The sequence below is a fragment of the Protopterus annectens genome, chromosome 8.part0 (assembly GCF_019279795.1).
Source record: "Protopterus annectens isolate FY-2018-M chromosome 8.part0, PAN1.0, whole genome shotgun sequence".
Lineage (NCBI taxonomy): Eukaryota > Metazoa > Chordata > Ceratodontiformes > Protopteridae > Protopterus > Protopterus annectens.
The window spans coordinates 344,137,607-344,159,739 of record NC_056741.1 but is presented as its reverse complement, the minus strand read 5'-3'; the positions used below and the strand labels follow the sequence as shown (position 1 = coordinate 344,159,739).

Below are 22,133 nucleotides of genomic sequence, written 5' to 3'. Positions count from 1 at the left end.
ACAAGCCTAGCCAACAATGATGTGGCTTACGCCACCCCGTATTATATAGTTGCACCTCTCTAGTAGTGACACATGTGGGACCCCATTATTTAGTAAACTATACCACTGTCTAGTAGTGACACTGAGGTGACTCCCGGGGTAAACTTACGATCTCCCATCCATGCATCGAGATTTTTCTTGAACAGTGCCAATGAAGGGCTCTGTCTCACATGAACTGGGATTTTGTTCCAGAGTACGGGTAACCTCTGTGTTATGAATCTATCCCTCCAGCATGTTTTATTCATATTTGCGCAGAGGTTGAAATCTTTGGCTCGCGTGGTTCTGGTGGATCTGGATTTTTTGAGATGGAGCATGTCCATCAGTTCTTGGTTGGACATGGCCCTATATGTTAGGCACAAATCACCTCTGAGCAGGCGGTATGCTACTGAATAGAGCTGGAGTTTCTTTAATCTAGCTGGATAAGGCACATGTTTGAGACCCATGATCCTCTTGGTGAGGTACTTCTGGGGTCTTTCCAGTTGTTGCATGTGCCGGGTGAGATACATCCCAAATGGAGCATTATATTCAATCATGGGCCTGACAAGGGAGGAATATAGAGGTACAATGACCTCCTTTGATCTGGATGAGAATCCCTTCATGATGAGATGGGCAAGGTAGAATGTCTTTCTGACCACTTTGGCAACATGGTTGTCAAAGGAGAGGTCACTATCGACTTGAGTCCCCAGGTCTCTGATTACTTCTTCCTGTACTCAGTGGGTTATTGTCTATGTGATAATTTGTGGGTACTTTGTTTTTCCCAAAGGGATGACTATACATTTTTGGCGTTAAGTTTGAGGCCATGATTCCGGCACCAGTTGTCCGTTTCAGTGAGACCTTTCTGTAGGATGTGTGTGTCAGCAGGTGAATCAACTATGGCACCCAGTTTGCAGTCATCTGCAAACTTTGTCAGCCATAATCCTCCCATATTTGCTTTCACATCCGAGAAGTAAATGCCGAATAAGAGTGGTCCCAAGACTGAGCCCTGTGGGACACCACTCGTGACTGGTTTTGAGTCTGACATGGCTCCAGCAATTTTGACCTTATGGGTTCTGTTTTTAGCCAGTTTGCTACCCATCTTGTGACATATGGATTTACATTTAGGCTGCTGAGCTTGTCTATGATGCCAGAGTGTGGTATCGTGTCAAAGGCTTTAGCCAAGTCCAAGTAGGCAGTGTGGACAGCCTTGCCCTCGTCGATGGCACTAGTGACTGTCTCGAAGAAGTCAACCAGGTTTAAGAGGCAGGATCTGCCTTTTACAAAACCGAACTGGGTGGGATCAAGGGTCTGCAGATCTCCAATATCGCCATTTATGAGTTCCATGATGATTCTTTCCATAGCCTTGCAGACCAGGCTGGTCAGACTTATGGGGCGGTAGTTACCAGGGTCAGTAGAATTTCCCCCTTTGTGGAGTGGGACCACTGTTGCTGTGTGCCAGTGTTCAGGTACATATCCTGTAATGAGGCTAAGATTGAATAGCGTTTTTAGGTGCGGGTTTAGTTCATCTTGAAGTTCACGTAACACGCAACCGGGGATACCATCGGGTCCCATAGATGCTGTGTTTTTGCTTTGTTGAGTGCTGATTTCACCTGTATGTCTGAGATGACAGGTAGGTTACATTCAGCAGGGATAATTACTACATCTTTAGGGGTGAGGGAGGGAGAAATTTGCACTGAACCTATCTGCCAGAATATTGGCAATGTCGGTAGGGTCAGTGAATTTTTGTCATTGTGTACCAACTCAGAGCATATCTGAGAATTTCCTCCCAAGGTTCTGACATAATTGAAGAAGGCCTTGTGATTGTCTTTGGTATCCTTGGCAATCTTTCTCTCAAAGTTGGCTTTAGATGTTTTTATGAGAGAACATAGTTTTTTACTTGTGCTGATCAGGGAAGCCTTTCCCTTGTGGGATTTGGCTTTGTCCTGCAGTAGCCTCCTTCTTTTGTTGTACAGTTTGTTTATAGCCGGGGTCCACCAAACTGGGCGTTTTCCCTTGGTGGAGAGGGTCTTGGTTTTAGTTGGGATTGCTTGATCCATGCATTCTTGGAGATGTCCGTAGAAGGCTGTTGTGTAGGATTCAGCATTTTGGGATGTGGTTTCCATTAACCCAGTAGGCTTAAAGGATATCATTTCTGACTTAAGGAGTGTAAAGTCAGCTTTTGAAAAATTTTTCACTGTAGTCTTTTGTTCTGGGGGTGGGGGTGGGATATGTACATCCAACGTGATCAGTTTATGGTCAGATCTTACTAGTGAGGGGTTTATATCTGGTGCGGAGCATTTGGACCCCATGTTTGTGATAATCAGGTCAAGTATATTATCTCTCCTCGTAGGAGAAGTGACCAGCTGCTCCATTGCATTTGAGTTAATGAATTCCAGGAATCTTTGGGCTAGGGTGTTATGGCTAGAATAGTGGGCCCAGTCTATGTTGGGGTAGTTGAAGTCACCCAATATGATGGTGTTTGGTGTGACATTCATATCCTCCAGTGTTTTCAGGAATGCTTGATGGGATTCCTGGGATTGGGAGGGTGTTCTATAACATGCGACCAGTTGTATGGCAGTTTTGCCTATGGTGAGTAAAACTTGTATGGTTTCTGATGCTTCATGGGTAGCCACCAATCGAGAGGTGTAGGTGTCCTTTATGAAAATGGACACTCCCCCTCCCTTTGTGGTTCGGCCTGGAACTTGAGGCCGAAAAGCATGATATGAGGTATAGCCTGGTAGTGCTGGAGTGCTCTCAGGAGCCTTGAACCAGGTTTCAGTTACTGCACAGACATCGATGTTCTCCATACTGAGAAGTGCTTCGAGTGCCTGCATCTTGAGATTTAGACTTCTGGCATTGAGCAGCATTACCCTTAATTTTTTTCCATTTTTGTTTTTTACGGAGGTTGATTTGTCTTTTGAGCATTGCCTAAAAAAGGCACTATAGGGGTGGCAAGAGCCTTGGCCAGTATCCGGAAGCCCAGTGGTGACAGGTGCAAGCCATCCCTTGCGAAGCAACGCGGCTTGTCCAGCATGTCATCCCAGGCTGACAGACATTGGATCCCCCTAGAATGACATCAGTGATTAAGCCAATTGTTAAAACTGATCATTTTGTCTTTGTACTGAGGCATCATTCTTGGTGAAGGCAGGATGCTGCTCAGGGTCAGGGTCATACCAGTCTGGGCTACATAATCGGAGAGCTCCTCAATGTCTCTTTTCATGTAGTCCAGGGAGGTACGTCTCAGGTCATTCACACCAGCATGAACAATGACTGCATCATACTTGTACTTGCTTTGGAGTGACCTGAGTGCGTGTGTAATGTGGCGGATCCTAGCTCCCGATAGGCAGCTCACCGTTACCCTCTCCTTATTCAGCCTAGTAAGTGGAACGTCGGTGTGTCTGACTATAGAGTCACCTATTACTAATGTCTCTGGCATAGTGTTTTGCCTTAGGGGCTGTGATTGTGTGACACACCTGTTGTTTGAGGTATGTGTTGTAGGTGTTACGTTTTGTGGGGGTGTATTTCTGGGTGTCTGCTTTGGAGGCCTCTGTTGTTTTGTTAAGTTTTTTATAAGAGCCTCCGAGTATGTCTTTGTGTTCTTATGTGTTTGGTTTGTAGTGGTGGTGGTTTTATGTGTGACCGGTTTTGCTTCGGGTGTGGGTACCTTCTCCTCCTGTCTGGTCTTGCCAGTCCTGAGTTGAGAGAGTTCAGCCTCCAGTCTGGCTATATAGTTGCATCTCTCACAAGTATTTGTTTGTTCATTAACTTCCAATAGTATACCTTCTCAATTCACATTAGTTTTCCAAGCAAAAGAAATATATTAAAAATATAAAATAAGGAGTTTAGGATAAAATTCTCCCTGTACCCCTTAATAATAAGGACAATAGAATATTGAGCCATGATATAATATAGTACTATAACCATCTGTTGATTTGTTCCTTATTCACTCCATCATCAATATGGCCTGCACTCTTAAGGCCAATTGCCTTAACAAAGGAAATAAATCTCTCCTATCAGATGTTTCTTCTGCTGGAATCTGCTGTTCTAAGTTAACAGAATTTCCTTCTTTTATTCCAGAATCTGCTCCTCAAGTTTCTGCCCTATTTCTTTTGTTAAATTTAATGTAGACTTCCATTGCTGCTCTGTATGCATGCTGATATCTCCTAACAAAAATAACCTGAGATTTACAGGGCAAAATAGTTTATATTTTACATTTGAACTATGAGGCATTCATGCTGCAAGAGAAAAAGTCACTCTCCTCTTCCTGGTCACTGGAATAATTGTGGTCCATAAAAACCTGTTTATATCTCCAGATTAGTTTACTTTCTGGTTTCCAAAGGATGCCTAGTACTGTTTCTTTCAATACAAATGATTCATAGAGGATAAATGCAGATGTGGGATACCCATTACCAATACTCTGAGTGTGCTTTCTGATATTGATTTCTTCTTCTATCAGACTAGTCCAAGTACCCATAATACCTTTCACAAATTGTATACAGTTCTTCCCTTTTTATTCTGATAAAGCTAATATTTTTATGTTGCACTCCATTTTCATATTCCATCAAGTGCACTTCCAAGTAGTCTTGGTGGACTTCTGAAACATTCATGTGTGTCTTAATCTGCATGGGTATCCTCTCCCAGTTGTTGAATAGCTTCTGAATGAATGCATAATGTTGCACTTATGTCTGTAATGTTTCCCTTTTGTTTAAATATGCCTGCAATGCTACTTTTATTTCTTGGATTTCTATAGTTGCTATTAATACCACATGCTCCTAACTACAATCCTGCATCCAGGAGTCTGATTCAACCAATGCATCCATATTTCCATGTCAGTCTGTTTCCCACAGTCCCTTCACACAATCACCACTTTTACCTTTTTCTTCCCCTTATTAAAGTACTGGTAACGTTTCCTTGTACAGTCTGCAGAAATGATCACTAAACAAGGAAAATCACAATGTAAAGAGGCTAGGAGGGAGTATGAGAGAATTTCACTGCTGCCCATTGGGTCACCATGCTAGAAGTCTGTCCCAGCAGTCTCCCTTTGTCTTTCATGCTACTGTTGTAAAGACACTACAATCAGGATAAATATGACTGAGCCCTTTAAACTATTGCAGTCATAAAATTAAAAATTTCTTATGAAAAAAATGTTAACTAAAGCAGAAGAATCTAGTACTACAGGAGAGTGAAAAGATAAGAAAGGTGGTATCAATATTTGTCCTTCCCAAGGGATAGACGGAGAGCACCTGTAACACACATGTATCAGTCAGGGCCTACACTGCCAAATACAAATCATATTGTAAGAACATACTAACATTGCCTAAAAAAATTTAAAATCAAGGATGCACATACATAAGGTAATGGGGAGACAGAAAGATTCAGGATTGTTGCAAACAAAATTTAGTTTCACAAGAGTAAATATTACACATGAAGCACTTAGCAACAAGACAATAAGAATAAAGACGTACTGAGGATCTTACCTTCGCATGGAACAGAATACACTTAAAATGACTGGGAATGATGAAGAAACATGGTAGAGATTCCCATTTGAGTAAAATTTTATTGGGAAAAGTAGTACAAATTTGGTCAGTTTTGGTCAATTAAAGACCTTTTTTTAACTAGCAGTTTCTACTGTCTGTTCCTTTGATCATGCTTCACAGGAACGAACTCGCAGTGCACTTCTGGAAAGCTTGTATGAGGAACTACAGCTGCGCAGTCAAAGCATGATGGGACTTGTAACCGATGATGAAAAAATGGACAATGGAGGAGGTGGCTTTTTTGAAAACTTCAAGGTAAGAGGCAGGAACTAACAAGGAAAAATGGATCTTCATCTTCATTCTTAGTAGGATGGGTTTGGATCCAATCCTCTGATCCGACTCGGCCTTTATATCCAAGCTTGAAGTCTTCTACCAGCTTGTGGCTAAACCCTATCCCAGTATGCACCAGGAAACCACCCCAGATCTTGTTTGCAGCTGTAAAAGTAGTCTGAAATAATCACAGTTAAATAACTCAAGAGTCCATTGATGAAGGCCAGAGATTAACCTTATCCAACTGAACCAACTCAATCTTCCAGGAGTAAAAATGGCCAGGGAAATGGAGGGTGGGAATGTAAGAATGGAGACAAAGATAGACAACACACTTCTTTATGTGTTGTTGTCCTATCTCACCTTCATTTTTACTATGATGGGACAGTGTCCCTAGCACCATCTTCCTTGGGTAGCTCAAGGGAGAATATTCTTCCGAATCGTGAAACCAAAGGAGGCCCTGTTCCTGGAGGCCAAATCAACTTTTTAATGAGTGATAAAGATATGTGGTCTTGCCCATGTTGCTGTAACACAAATGGTATCAATTGGTAGTTTAGCCAGAGAGGTGGAAGAGGTTGCATAGCTCTTGTAGAGTAGGCTTTAACTCTTTTGGGGAGATCTCTATTTTGAGACTTATAGATGAAAGTTATGCAGTCCGAAAGCCAATTTGAAAGTGTTACATTAGAGACTGAAGCACCTTTCTTTGAGAGATAAATAGCTGGCCAGACTTTCTGAACTCCTTAGTCCTGTGTAAGTAGAAACAAAACTGTCTGTGCACATCCAGTTGATGTAACATGCATTCTGCCGTATTCTCGTAATTTGAATAAAAGACTAGCAGCTCTATGGATTGGTTAAAATTTTATTCTGAACATAGTTTTGTCAAAAAGGAAGGGTTTCTTCATAAGGAGACCCTGTCTCTATGGAAAAGCAAATAGGGGAGCTTTATTGACAAGGTTTGCAGCTCTGACACTCTTCTAGCAGAGATAATTGCTATTAAGAGAATAGTTTTCCATCTCAAGAACTTGAGTTCTCAAGATGATGCTGGCCCAAAAAAGGGGAAAATTAAATGAGATAAGACAACATTTAAGCCCATGGTGCTAGATGGTCTTTGATAGGTGGTCTTAATAATAAGGTACAGTTACAAAAGGCTTTGCATAGTCTGTGAGACATAATATTAAGGCCTGATTCACCTAAATGGAAGTTAGATATCACTGCTAGCTAAATTCTAATGGTAGTTGCGGCTGTGCCTTCATTGAATAGTTTTGCCAGGAATTCTAGAATGGAATTTACTGGGGCAGAAAAAGGGTCAATTTGATTATGAGAATCCAACAAGGATAATCTTTTCCATTTGCTTCTATATATCTTTCTTGTTGAAGCTTTATGAGAGGAAATTTGGATGTGTTTAACTGATGAAGAGCGGTTAGGAAACCTAGCTATTGTTGGAATCAGAGCAGCCAAGCTGTCAGTTTGAGGGTCTGAAGGGAAGGGTGGAGCATTCCTGATGCATGAGTCAGAAGGTCTAGAACTGGGTCCAGCAACCAGGGCTCCTCCTAAAGATAGGGCCACAGGAAGGAGAATCAAATCTGATGAGGCCATTATGGAGTGATGAGTATCAAGCCCCTTCCCAAGAGTTTGGGTTTCTGAAGTACTTTGGGTATTAAAGGTGGGGAGGAGCACAGAGGATTTCCAAGGGCCAATTGTGAACAAGTGCATCCCTTGGTGATTCCCTCAGAGTGGGGATAAGGGCAAAGTAGCTGCTGCATTTGGCATTCATGGATGATGAAAAAAGGTCACAGCAAGGCAGGGCCCATTTGCGGAAAATCTTTTCCGCTACTTCTTGCTTTAGGGATCACTCATGAGGCATCAGAATCACTCTGCTGAGTCTGTCTGCTTTCATGTTAGATTTCCCTGGGATGTGCATTGCTATCAGAAAGTGGTGGGAAGCGGTCACCCACTGCCATACACTTAGGGCCTCTCGACAAAGGGGCTAAGATCTGGTTCCTTCTTGTTTGTTTATGTACCATACAACTGACATGTTGTCTGTCTGCATTGCAATAGTTCCCAGCAGAAGAGAGTCTTGGAATGCTTGCAATGCAAGAAGCACCGCTGTCATCTCTAGGACATAATGTGCAAGTGGGCCTCGTGATCCTGCCAGGTGCCTTGGACTGTTTTTCCTAGATAATGCCCCCCCCCCCCACCTATCTGAGATGTGTCCATGATCACTGTGGCTAATGGTTGGGGAAGTAGAAATGGTCGACCTAGAGTTACATGAGTGGAGTAAAGCCATCAATGAAGGTCCTTTTTGCAAGTTTCCATTATTATTATTATTTTGTGGGATATCGGCAATTCCTGCATGGACCACTGAGCGGATAGCAGCCACTGGAGAATTCTCATGTGTAGACATGCTAAGGGGATCAGAATTATTGCTGCTGCCATGGTCCCTAAGACTTTTAGAACTATCCTTGCTTGAGCCCTTTTCTTCATGAGAAGGTTTAAAATCTGACGTCTTAGAACTTGAACTCTTTCTGGAGGAAGTCTGGGCATCATGCTTGTTGAATCCAATTCTGCTTCTATAAATATGATATGCTGAGAAGGCAGCAAGACAGATTTCTCATACTTTATTGTAATTCTTAGGTGACAGAAGAGTTGCAAGGTGGTGTCTCTTGCTTTTATTAGTAGATGTTCATTGGTGGCGGTTAGGAGCCATTCATCGAAGTATGGAAATACCTGGAATCATAGGCATCTCAAGTGAACTGTGACTACTGCCATACATTTGGTGAACACTCTGGGGGCTGTAGTGAGGCCAAAGGGCATAGCTCGAAATTGGTAGTGACTGCCCCCCAACCAAAAGCACAGGTGTCTCCTGGATCGCCTGTCCATTTTTATGTGGTAGTATGAATCCTGGAGGTCTACAGAGCACATCCAATTGTCTTGTCCCAGAAAAGGGAGTACTGACTGCTGCATTACCATCCAGAACTAGGACTTTATTACTGATTTGTTTAAACTGCTGAGATCCAAATTGGTCTCTAGTCTCCTGTTTTCTTTGGAACTAAAAAGAATCTTGAGTAAGTTCCAGATCCTATTTGGTCTGCAGGGACTGTTTGGATGCCTCTTTTGTCTAGCAACTTCTGAATTTCTAACATTGCCTGTTCCCTTTGACTGGGTGGAACATCTGGGATCTTTCTTATGTTTTGGATGGGAAGGAAAATGGTATGGAATAACCTTTGGATATGATGCTTTGTACCCATTTGTCTTTTATTTGTTGCTAGGCTTCAAGGTACAAAGATAAGCAGCCCCTGACTGCCTCCAGAGATGGACAGACTGGCCTTCCTTCAAGAGTACTGAATGGGCTTACCAAAGAAAGATTCTCTGTCACCCTGATTCTGCAGACCCCTTGTGCCATGTGGTCAGTGTCTTTCATTACTACTTCTCTCTCTGCCCCTGGGGGAAGATTCACCACATGTGTTCTGGAAAGGTCTCTGAGATTTTCAGAACCACATTTTACCACTTACTTTCTGACTTTTGGGATATGGTCTGGTAGGCATGGAAAAATGGACTCCTATGGCAGACAGAGTCTTTCCTTCTTGCTCACACCTGGTTAGTTTCTCCTTGACTTTGGGCCTGAACAGGGATGAGCCATAGAACAGGGCATTCACAAAGAAAGATTCAAAGGGCTCCATGAAGTCACACAAGCGCATCCAAGAATGTCTCCTCAGGGAAAGTCTCTGAACTTGCTGCTCTACTTGCTCCATCCGCTGCTTAAGAAATCAGTCTCATGGAGGAGTTGACAACCGAGTTTAAGATAGAGAGCTGAGAGGAAACTATCTGAAACCCCTTCTGCTACTGAACCTTGGAGAGTATCTCCTAGCTCTTTCAGGAGGTCTCTCTGCAATCTAGTAAAATGGGTAAGGTAATTCAGTGATCTGAGGGCAAAAGGCACTGAAGAAAAGATGCACTTTCCATATCTGTTCATTGTATGAGACTCCTTGTTTGGTGGATGAATAGAAAAAGATGTCTATGAAAGTTCCTTCTTAGTGGTTGCCACCATCACCATAGCAACTACTGGGACTCCCTTAGTTAGAAAGGTTCTGTCTGATGGGGATGTGATAAATTTATTTGGCCTCCTAGGAACAGGTTCCACTGAATCTGGATACTCCCACACCTTCCAAGAAACTAAGTCCATAAGTTTGTCAAAAGGTGGAGACACCCAAGTGGAGGAGGGGTGAGATCCAAAGGCCTTCAGGTATACAGACTCCTCTGTGGAAGGGTTGGTGGACTTCCAGCTACCTCTCTATTTCAGTATTTCCAAGATGTCTCCAAAGGAGACATCATCAGGAAGTGACCGTGGGGACCCTTCAGCTTCATCGAGGTCCGAATCAGAAGTGATACACTCCTCTGGGGAGTCTAAATACTTCCTCTTGCATAATTTCTTTTAGGGGACCTCTTTGGAGAGGTACTCTGGAGAGGTTTCAGAAGAGTGGGGGGTGCCCTTTGGGGCATCCTTAGACCTAAAATCTCTGCTTCCCTGGGGATGCAAGGATATAGAGGCAGACACCGGTGCTTTTGGGGGAAGAAAATCTGGAGATGACAGCAAAACTGTCTGTGGAGACAGTACTCTCCTCCTTACCTCAAAAGCCCCTCACCCCTGATCCGAGGATATCCCTGGATCCAAAGAAGAAGGTGAGGGGTACCCTTGGAATCAAGGACAATGGGCTCAAGGCTAAGGTAGGAGCCGAGCTCACCTGAGCCGTTGCCCAGAGATTCAAGGCTGGATATGACAACTGTCCAATCCAACTTGCCTCCCCGGACCGAGTGGAGAGCGAAGGCAGTTCTCTCACTTAAATGAATTGCTGAAAGAGAAAAGGCAAAGGAAAACAAGAATAAGAGCCTCTGACTAAAATTGTCTTTTTATTTTTTAATATCGAAGCCGGTAGAGGGGCAACTAGACCTGGATGGAAGACAACGACCAAAAGCAGAAAAACAGACACTAAAAAAAATGGAAATAAACTATCTAACAACAAATTCAACTCTTTGAAGCTAAATAACAACAAAGACAGTATACTAAAGAATATACTTAGCCAGCGCTAGTAGAGAGAGCACCCAATCTTGTTTAGTGGCAAATGAGATGGGGAGGTTTCCTGGTGCATGCTGGAATAGGGTTTAGCCACAAGCTGGTAGAAGACCTCGAGGTTGCATATAAAGGCAGACCGAGTCAGATCTGAGGATCAGATCCGAACCCATCCTAGTAAGAATGAAGGCGAGTTAGGACAACAACACATCGGGTATTTTTATGTCTTGAAATTATATTGTTTGCAAAGAAGAGGTATTTTGTAAACCATCTGAAGTTCACAAACCCTGAAAAATGTATTTGTGCTAAGTAGTGGTTATTTTTATTAAAGATTACAAAAGCTTCTCATTGATATATACTTTTACTTCCTGGCACATTTAGAATGTACTAGAATTTGAAACATACAGCATATAGACTGAATATTAAATATACAGAACATATGTAACAGTGGAACATATAGTTTTATATTTGTGACCATTTTTTCTCATAGCGTGTCATTCGCGGAAGGAGTCAGTCTCTCGATACTATGGGAATTTCAATGAAGAAGCACCAGTCAGCTAGCCAAAGCCGTATGTCCAGTACTAGCCCAGGTCAGAGTACTTCAGATGGCCCTAAAACACCTGTTTCGGTAAGGCCTTTTCCATCTTTCATTCAGATCTGTAGCACCCATGAGCATCTCAGACAGTAACTCATTTGTACCTTATGCATATCTTTTAAAGTGGCATTGTACTAAAAGTTTGGCATACATGAGAAGTAAAACAAGCCATCTGACAGAAAACTACCTAGATTATAATGTATTGTAAATATTTTGTGCCAAGTTCATTCCTTTCTTCTGTACTGAGAGTTGAATGAGAACAGGTATCTATCTACATACCTACAGCTGACAAATTTTATAGCAACTAAAGTCACAATTTCCTGCTTAAGTAATTAAACTACATTACTGATCTACAGATAATAGAATTGGGTCAAATTAATTCAAAACATTGTAGCTAAATAATTTTCTGTCTGAGTTCTATCTAGGAACATTTTATTTTCTACTTATCGTACCACATTTGCAAGTTCCTGGAACTCACAGAAGATTATACTTAGAATGAAGTTTAGCAGTAATAAAAAGACCCAGAGCAAGGTATTAAGTTTGGAAAAATCTCTCCCAGAACTATAATAAGTTATCATTTATTTTAGTATAAAACAAATGCTATGAATTAAGTAGGAAATTGTATGACTTAAATCTTATTTCCTCCCAGCAGAAGATACACTGTATAAGAAAATCTGTCTTGTTTACATGTTGTCATAAATTCTCCTGCAGGACTGCTGAATAACCTTTTCTGAACCATAGAGTTTCTTATGCATTACAAAAACAAATAGCCTGAAAATTTCAAACAGTTTTGTGCTCGCATTCTACTATCACCTGTAACCAAGTTTTGCTGTTGACTGTGCCTTCAGATGATGGGATAAATATTCAAGAGCACCACAAAAGGTAAGGGATCTGGGCTACATTGGAGACTGAAGCCCTCTGTTTATCCACAGGTTGGGTGCAGTGTGGGTGGCCGAAGTGCTGTACTCCCTCACACACTGGTGAAAGGGGAGGGAGTGACATCAATGAAGACCGAAGTCCTTTGTTTGTCCACGTGCCAGGTACAGTGTGGCCAGCACAACTGCTGGGTTCCCCTTACTGCAATGCTTTCAACAACTTCACCTCATTAATTTTTATTTTCTTGTTTTTCTTATTTAAGGAAATTGCTTGCCCTTTGAGGTTGAAGGTGTTCATTCCATCTGCATGTTCATATGATCCTGAGCCTCACGAGAAGCACGAACGATCTATTGTGACAGACTGTGGGGGCCAGACTTTGATGATGGCAGGCCACATTAACAGTCTTAGTAAGCATCTCTGTGGAACTGGTAGACCAACCTAAGTGATAGTAATAATTCTGTAGAGGTATTTATCACTGCTTCCTGCAGGAATTCCCTTTGACAAGGTAAATGCATTCTGGACTGTGAATGGAACTGAGAACAGGTTCCCCTGTAATTGGCTACAGGAACATTCTCAAAGTCTGAGGTCCCTCACAATCCCTGTCACAACCTCCCACAAAGCCCTCTTCCTATCACAGTAGAACTTTTACAGGTGAAAGAGGTGAAGTGTAACTTATTTTTCTGTGTAGGGATCTGGGAAGCCAAGCACATAAAGATGTCATTTTAAGGATGACACTCATGGCATTTATTATGATACAAATATAAAAAAGTCAAATGTTACCACTACGGTGCAATGCCAGAGACACAAGTATTTATTGATAGTATAGTGGGAATTTCAGCTTTCAAATGAGAGTGACAATATAAAAAAAGGCTTAGAGTATATGGATAATAAATATGAAAAATGCCAAATGTTTTACTTTCGAATTTATTGTGATGATACTCATTTTTTAATGATTCTGTACTTTTATTTTCTTAAATTTGTATGTTCACAAATGACAATATATATTTGCAAATAAAACTTTACTTTTAGAGAAAGATATGCAATATGTGAGTTTATACCAAGACTGTTACAGCCCATGGTGATAGAGATTCAGATCTGTACCTTCCTTTATATAGAGAGAGATCATGGTTGTGGATGTCAAGTTCAGAAGAGCAGACTGGGTAATGAAGAGCAAATGCGAAATAAAAGACAAGAAAAACAGAGAAAAAAGATGAATGCAATGTCATGTATGAAATTAATTAGTAAACATCTGAGAATTCATATCTAAAAAGAATTCAAGGCAGCTGTATATTGGTTGAAAAAGCAAAATATATATGGTGCAGCTTTGCCAGATAAGTGACAAGAGTTTATTATAATAATTATACTGTAAAAGTTGGGGGGAAGGGAAGGTATTTTATGCGCTGCAAGTAAATCTGAAGGTTACAAAATCATAAGGTAAGATGATATGATTATGTGAACAACAAGAATCAAGATATCAAAACTAAACGACAGCGAAATCAGGAAAGAAACATTTTTTTCACCAAAACTGTAGCATCTTACTGGAAAAGTTTAACAGCTGAGATAACTAATATGATAATATTGGAAAAGTTTCAGACTGTTCATTACAGTGTAGTTGAGAATAGGTAAATATGACCGACACAAAAGCAGTAATTTCTAATTGAAAGGACGGGGGACATAGGAAAACTGGTGAATTAAACCAAGCCATGCTTTTTAACCAAGTTCACTTTTTTCCATTTAAGTTATTATTGAGGAACCTACAAGTTTTTAGCAGTTAAGATATTATTAATACATATAATAAATATGATGAAACAATTGTGCTATAATTAGGAAGGTACTGGGTACTAAATTTACATTATTAAAAATAAAATAAAAATTAAATACTTGGTACCAATCTACAAATGAATGCTATAATAATATTATTTAGAAAATATTTGTTTATAAATAGAAATAACATTAAAATAACCCTTTCTTCCCTCACATTAAAAAAATGCAGCAAAGTACAATCAGTATCCTACAGGCCTATTGAAAAAAAATTTTTTTTTGTTTTTTTGTCATCTGTGGGATATGCACACTTAGATGAAATGCCAATGTCCTTAGAGAAGGAAAATTCCTCCATGCTTGGCATATCAGTCACAAGCTATTTATATTTTTATCACCATAGCTAGAGGTTGATATATAGATGTCTTTCCATGACTCATGCTGATGGCTTGAATTCAGGAGTGATTCTGCAGTTAGCATTGCTGCCTCACAGCAAGAGGTTCTCCGGTTTGATTCTCGGCTGGGGTGCCTTCTGTGCGGAGTCTGCATGTCCTCCCTGTGGTCGTGTGGGTTTCCTCTGGGTGCTCCGGTTTCCTCCCACATCCCAAAGACATGCAGTAGGTGAATTGGACACTCTAAATTGGCCCTAGGTGTGAGTGTGTGCATATGTGTGCCTTCTGTGGAGGGTTGGGCGCCGGGCTGGCAACTCAACACCGTAAAACTCCACTGCCAATCATGAGTGGACAGATGATCCACTGTGGTGACCTCTAACCGTGAAAAGCCAAAAGAAGAAAAAGAAGAAGAAGAAGAGAGACAGTAGGTTACAGAGTAGCATAGTCTTTAATTGGGCACTGTTTTCTCTGTGACAAGAAATGGTCACTGCTCTGCTGTCTACCTACTATTTACTGAATGCATGGGGCAGGATAGTCCAAAGAGTTAAGGGCAGTTTTCCATGCTAGCATGTGCACAGTTACTCACATTAATGCACATGACCATATGAGAAAGGGAGAGAGAGTAAATACAAAACAGGAGGGCTCCCTTAAATTTTAAAACCCGCTTATCTATTGTCATGGACCAACCACAGCTTCTAAAATGTCCAAACTTTTATAAATAAGCTTAAAAACAGGTAAGCGCTTTCATGCCTCACAATAGGCACTTCATCAGACAATCTTACAGGAGATCACATGAACTTTAAATAACAGCATCAATTAATCAGTTATGTAATTTGTGATCTTAAGCAAAGGATTTAAGGGTACAAAACCATTTAGCCCAGGATGTTTATGTGCCTGCAACTGCATTATCCATCTAGCCTCAGCTTTTTCAACTCTGTTGTTCAGATCACCCCCACGTTTATCAACATAAATGCACTTCAAAACCAAAAAATAAAAAGTGTGAGCTTTATGTGTAGAGACGTGCTTATACAAAGCACTAGTAGGATCTTTATGTTTAATATAGCCAACATGTTTAAGAAAACACTCATGTAAAGACTTTGTAGTTTTTCCAACATAGAAACCACTGCAGTTTCCACAAACAGCAAGGTAAACTAAATTTTTACTTGACCAATCTGTATAAAACCTAGGTGTGAAACTGAAACCTGTAATGTGATGTTTAAATTCCATTGGCTTTGAAATATAGGAGCCTGCTATACAATTCGTACATGCATAAGTACCTTTCCTATCAAAAATCCGTGAAGGCTGCTGCTCACATTCATAACAAAGTTGTCTCTTAAGAGACACCCCATTTTTAAAACAAAATCTACGTACATCACCTACAACTCTTAAAACCTCATCATCAGATATAAGGATCGGCCAGTTGTTTCTTATCACATCACAAATGTAAGCAGAAGCCTTCATTGATTAGCATTACTCCTGTTGCACACCATGAATCATGGCATTAGCATTGCTCCTGTTGCACACCATGAATCATGGCATTAGCATTACTCCTGTTGCACACCATGAATCATGGCATTAGTATTACTCCTGTTGCACACCATGAATCATAGTATTAGCATTACTTCTGTTTGACACTATGAATCATGGCATTAGCATTACTCCTGTTGCATACCATGAATCATGGCATTAGCACTACTCCTGTTGCACACCATGAATCAAGGCATTCGCATTACTCCTGTTGCACACCATGAATCATGGCATAAGCATTACTCCTGTTGCACACCATGAATCATAGCATTAGCATTGCTCCATGCTGCACACCATGAATCATGGCATTAGCATTACTCCTGTTGCACACCATGAATCATGGCATTAGCATTACTCCTGTTGCACACCATGAATCATGGCATAAGCATTATTCCTGTTGCACACCATGAATCATAGCATTAGCATTACTCCTATTGCACACCATGAATCATGGCATTAGCATTACTCCTGTTGCACACCATTAATCATAGCATTAGCATTACTCCTGTTGCACACCATGAATCATAGCATTAGCATTATTTCTGTTTGACACCATGAATCATGGCATTACCATTACTCCTGTTGCACACCATGAATCATGGCATTAGCATTACTCCTGCTGCACACCATGAATCATGGCATTAGCATTACTCCTGTTGCACACCATGAATCATGGCATTAGCATTACTCGTGTTGCACACCATGAATCATAGCATTAGCATTACTTATGTTTGACACCATGAATCATGGCATTAGCATTACTCCTGTTACACACCATGAAGCATGGCATTAGCATTACTCCTGTTACACACCATGAATCAGGGCATTAGCATTACTCATGTTGCACACAATGAATCATAGCATTAGCATTATTTCTGTTTGACACCATGAATCATGGCATTAGCATTACTCCTGTTGCACACCATGAATCATGGCATTAGCATTACTCCTGTTGCACACCATGAATCATGGCATTAGCATTACTCCTATTGCACACCATGAATCATTACATTAGCATTACTCCTGTTGCACACCATGAATCATGGCATTAGCATTACTCCTGTTGCACACCATGAATCATGGCATTAGCATTACTCCTGTTGCACACCATGAATCATAGTATTAGCATTACTTCTGTTTGACACCATGAATCATGGCATTAGCATTACTCCTGTTGCACACCATGAATCATGGCATTAACACTACTCCTGTTGCACACCATGAATCAAGGCATTCGCATTACTCCTGTTGCACACCATGAATCATGGCATTAGCATTACTCCTGTTGCACACCATGAATCATGGCATAAGTATTACTCCTGTTGCACACCATGAATCATAGCATTAGCATTACTCCTGTTGCACACCATGAATCATGGCATTAGCATTACTCCTGTTGCACACCATGAATCATGGCATTAGCATTACTCCTGTTGCACACCATGAATCATGGCATTAGTATTGCTCCTGTTGCACACCATGAATCATGGCATAAGCATTATTCCTGTTGCACACCATGAATCATTGCATTAGCATTACTCCTGTCGCACACCATCAGTCATGGCATTAGCATTACTCCTGTTGCACACCATGAATCATGGCATTAGCATTACTCCTGTTGCACACCATGAATCATGGCATTAGCATTACTCCTGTTGCAGACCATGAATCATGGCATTAGCATTACTCGTGTTAAACACCATGAATCATGGCACTAGCATTACTCCTCTTGCACACCATGAATTATGGCATTAGCATTGCTCCTGTTGCTCACCATGAATCATGGCATAAGCATTATTCCTGTTGCACACCATGAATCATAGCATTAGCATTACTCCTGTTGCACACCATCAATCATGGCATTAGCATTACTCCTGTTGCAGACTATGAATTATGGCAATAGCATTACTCATGTTAAACACCATGAATCATGGCATTAGCATTACTCCTCTTGCACACCATGAATCATGGCATTAGCATTACTTCTGTTTGACACCATGAATCATGGCATTCAAAAAGAAGTATGTGTCACCCCGCAGCCCAGTCTTTTTATACATTTCTGAATCATTCCACCAGTTTGGATTCTGTCATTTGCATAATCTGAGTACATAGGGCTCTATATTTCAATGTCATTATTTAGTAATTGTCATGCTCTGCATGTTGTGCTGTTTCACCCTTTGCATAGCCACACAATCTGCATTTACACTGCCCACACCCTGAATGTTTCCACTATCTACATTATTTTCAATAGTGCTCTAACAGCCTAGGAATGCCAGACACAGTTTTCCTAAACTCAGGCAGACCAAATGTTTCCTTCTTCTCCTGCAGCAGTGACTGGGCGTCTGGGAAGTATAACCTGAAACATGGTTAGTGTAAGCTTTCAACAGGCAGACACCTAAAGTACCAAACAGTTACATATTCCTTTGGAAACATCCATACATTACAAAAGTAAAAAATTAAAAGCATATCATTGGCAAGTGAAACTTAATCTTTTGTTCAGATGTCCACTGTTATGACTTGTCCATGCTGCAATGAAATTAGTTACCTAGCTTTTGTTCTTTTTTCCCAGAAAAGCTTAAATATCAAATTCCTTGCCCTGACTTTTTAGTTGCCATGTTAAAAAAGTCCAAATTGAAGAAAAGTACAATTCAGATTCCATATAATAATAATAGATTAAATGTTTACTAAAATACTCTTAACAAGCAAAATCAATAAATTAAATAAAAGAAACTTAATAGCTTTAATGACAACTGTAAGGGAACAAATACTTTTTCAAAACTATTATTACTCCGACCAATGCCAGGGTGATGTAATGTGACTTACATTATCTATTCACCAAAGGTTACCTGGGTCTATATCATATATTCGAAATTCCAAAATGTCGAACACCATATGTTCGAACTTGGAATTTTGAATATTGAAAACATCGAACGCTCAGAATAGCAAATTTTTTTCCAGAGAAAATATTTGCTGTTCCGAGAAACATACACCCAACACAAGCACACCAAAATAAATAAACCACACACATACATTTAACAAAACCCAACCCCACACTAAACCACACATACATTACTAACTATCCACTTACCTTAACCCGCACCCTAACCCTAAGGTCCGTAACTATCACACACATACCCTACAAATCTATACACAAACAAACTAATTAATACACACACACACACACACATACAGCTACACTACACCATACATACATTACTAACTATCCACTTACCTTAACCCGCACCCTAACCCTAAGGTCCGTAGCTCTCGCACCACAGTGGAAGAACGGCCCACCAAAATCTTGCCTTAGGTAAGATTTCTATGTTCCGGGTCTTCGCTATTTTCACCATTCGATATTTTGGGTTCGATGTTTTCACATTCGGCGTTGTACCTCTTCAAAATTTTGATATAGACCCGGTTACCTACAATTACTGCCAAATAAACTCATAGCCTACTATAACATTGGTAACCCACAAAACATTGTGTACAGCCACAGAGAATTAGCTATATAAGAAAATTGTCATGGGCATAGTGTAGGTGGATAGTTGTGGAAAAAAAAGTGGGGTCCTTGTAGGAAGAAAATTGGACTAGAATTGTATGTAGATGTAAGCCTATAAAGCATTAATACATTCCAAGAGGAGTTGTCATTTCAATTCATGAGTTACATAAAGCATGCCTTTGTTCTACTGGGGTGCAAGATTATACTTTTAGGTAGTACAGTGCAATACATTCCTTGGGGACAGATTCTGTCAAGAAGAACAAAAGAAAGCTGGGGAAAAGGAAGATGCTCATGCTACTAGCATGCTGTACACACAGTTTGGACCTTTTTGGATATCACAGATTTGGTACTAGAGACAGCAGAAGCAGTAAAATTCTGTCCTTTTAGGAAGGAAGGGAAAATAATAATAAGAACATGAAAGTTTTAGTATGGGTCAGTGTCACCTGAAAATAAAGTGTAGTTTGAATCTGTGAATGCACTGTAAGTAAATAAATAAGAATCTAAATTCCTTGGACTTTATCTCTGACACAGATCTATGGTAAGACTTTAATAAGGCAGGCACATGTTGGAAATGCTTTAATCCTGTAAAGTTCTTCACTTCAAACCACTTACTAAATATTTGGCACAGACGTGTATATTAATGTTACGCTAAATGCATGCTTGCTGCTAACAGCATGTCAGGCACACCGAGTGTTTAGTTTTCTAACTTTAACTTGGTTCTTTTCCCAGGCACCTTGAAGTTTGTTTTTAGTGAGCAGTGAAAGAATTTCTATCAAACCATGACACCTGCCTTTTGAGAAAACTACTAAGAGAATGTTGATCATGAATCTCATATTGTGAATGGCCAGATTTAGCTAACATTTGGAAGTAGAATGCATATGCTTGTTCACTCATGGTATTTTATAATAAGCAACAGTAGCAGCAACAAACAACATTTAAGTAGCTCAGCACTTTCCCTGGAATATAGACTGTGAGAGAGACAGAATGTGGCTGTGTTTGTGGGAACTACACTGTGTGATACAATGGTGATAGTGTCCGTAAGACATGTAGCACTGTCATTTCACCCACTTCAGTGGTTTACTGTATTGCACTTCTGTTAAGTAACTATACTAATATGGATGGCAGAGATACCAGTACAATGTTTTTTAGTATTGTTTGTGGCCCTCTCTCCTCATCTTCCTCCTGAAGCTCTGGTGTAAACAGTGGTGCTAAGCCAACAACACTGTAGAACTGAGAGCTGCCACATGATTCTGTGTCAGCTCTGTAGCACACATATATTACCGAAGCTGCTTTTCTGAGACCCGCACTTTCAGTATGGCTGGTTCCGTGGCAGTGTGCAATCACATGAGCAATAGTATTGGTAGTGTGGCTGAATGTGACAAACTCACAGTTAGCCATGCATTCAAAAACAACACACACATAAACCTCTTATCATCTTAAAACAAGAAAAATTTAAAGGCACATTCTCCCACCTGAACCTGGACCTACTCCCAATATGCACACACGCATACACACACACACACACACACACACACACACACACACACACACACACACACACACACACACACACACACACATATACACTTGCGCACACATATACATACATACATAAATGAGCACAGGCTTGTGCACATTCATACACAAACACACACACAGACACACAGACACACACACACACGCACGCACACACACACACACACACACACACACACACACACACACACACACATACATACATAAATGAGCACAGGCTTGTACACATTCATACACAAACACACACACACAGACCCACTATAGTTATCAACCTTTTGGGAAAAGCCGAAAGATAAAGAATAAGATCTAATGACAAAGCCAAAAATAATGTGGGAAAAGGCTTTATATCAGGGACACTTTTTAAATATTGCTTTTGTTCTCTTAGAAAATTATTATAATACTAAGATTTACTTTAAAAAGGATAAGACACCCAGAGATAATAATCCATACTGTTACAAGCATTTCAGCAATCAGAATACTTGTGATTTCAACTATGGAACGGCGTGAGATGCCATAGCTGACAGACAATACAGAATTTTATATATTTAAAATAAATATGTGTCAAACTTTTCAGCAAAATGTTCATTGTTTATAAATCCCAAGCAGTTCATAACACACTTTATAACTGCACGCAGGTCTCTAGCACGCCACTATTTTACTAACCAGCAGGAAGGATTACACATATCTTAGGATTTACTTCTACCTTGCTTGTTTGGCTTATTGAAGTACATCGACTTTGGCTTTTGATCTTTTATTATTTAATCTATTGACTGGTGCTGTGGTAGTGAAAATTATGCTCAATGTTGCTTTACTAATTTCTCTGACATAAAGACCTGCTGGAACATATGAGCATTCAATAGTGCTTTTTCAGGTTCAAATAGAAATGGTAATCAACAGCAGAACAGAAATTATGGTAGAAGGTATAAGTCTAAGGGCATATGTTTATTTTTCAGAAGAATGCATACTTTTTGTCAATACAGAGTGTGAAAGGAGGCCTGCTGATGATAACAGTGACATGATGTAATTATATTCTATGCATTAACTTTGTTTTCTAGCTGATCATATA

At 40.3% G+C, this 22,133-nt stretch overlaps 1 protein-coding gene across 4 annotated transcripts in view; it reads left to right on the top strand.

Moving 5' to 3' along the window:
- Nucleotides 1–22,133, top strand: part of LOC122808798 (rap1 GTPase-activating protein 1-like) — a 1,319,062-nt gene that overhangs the window by 1,060,439 nt on the left and 236,490 nt on the right. For 3 of the 4 annotated variants that reach the window (XM_044079845.1, XM_044079848.1, XM_044079846.1), the window contains exons 17-19: nucleotides 5,673–5,804; nucleotides 11,375–11,512; nucleotides 12,412–12,519. In XM_044079845.1, the coding sequence (XP_043935780.1) occupies nucleotides 5,673–5,804; nucleotides 11,375–11,512; nucleotides 12,412–12,519 (378 nt within the window). The remainder of the gene's footprint in view (nucleotides 1–5,672; nucleotides 5,805–11,374; nucleotides 11,513–12,411; nucleotides 12,520–22,133) is intronic. The other variant, XM_044079847.1, reaches the window with a different exon arrangement.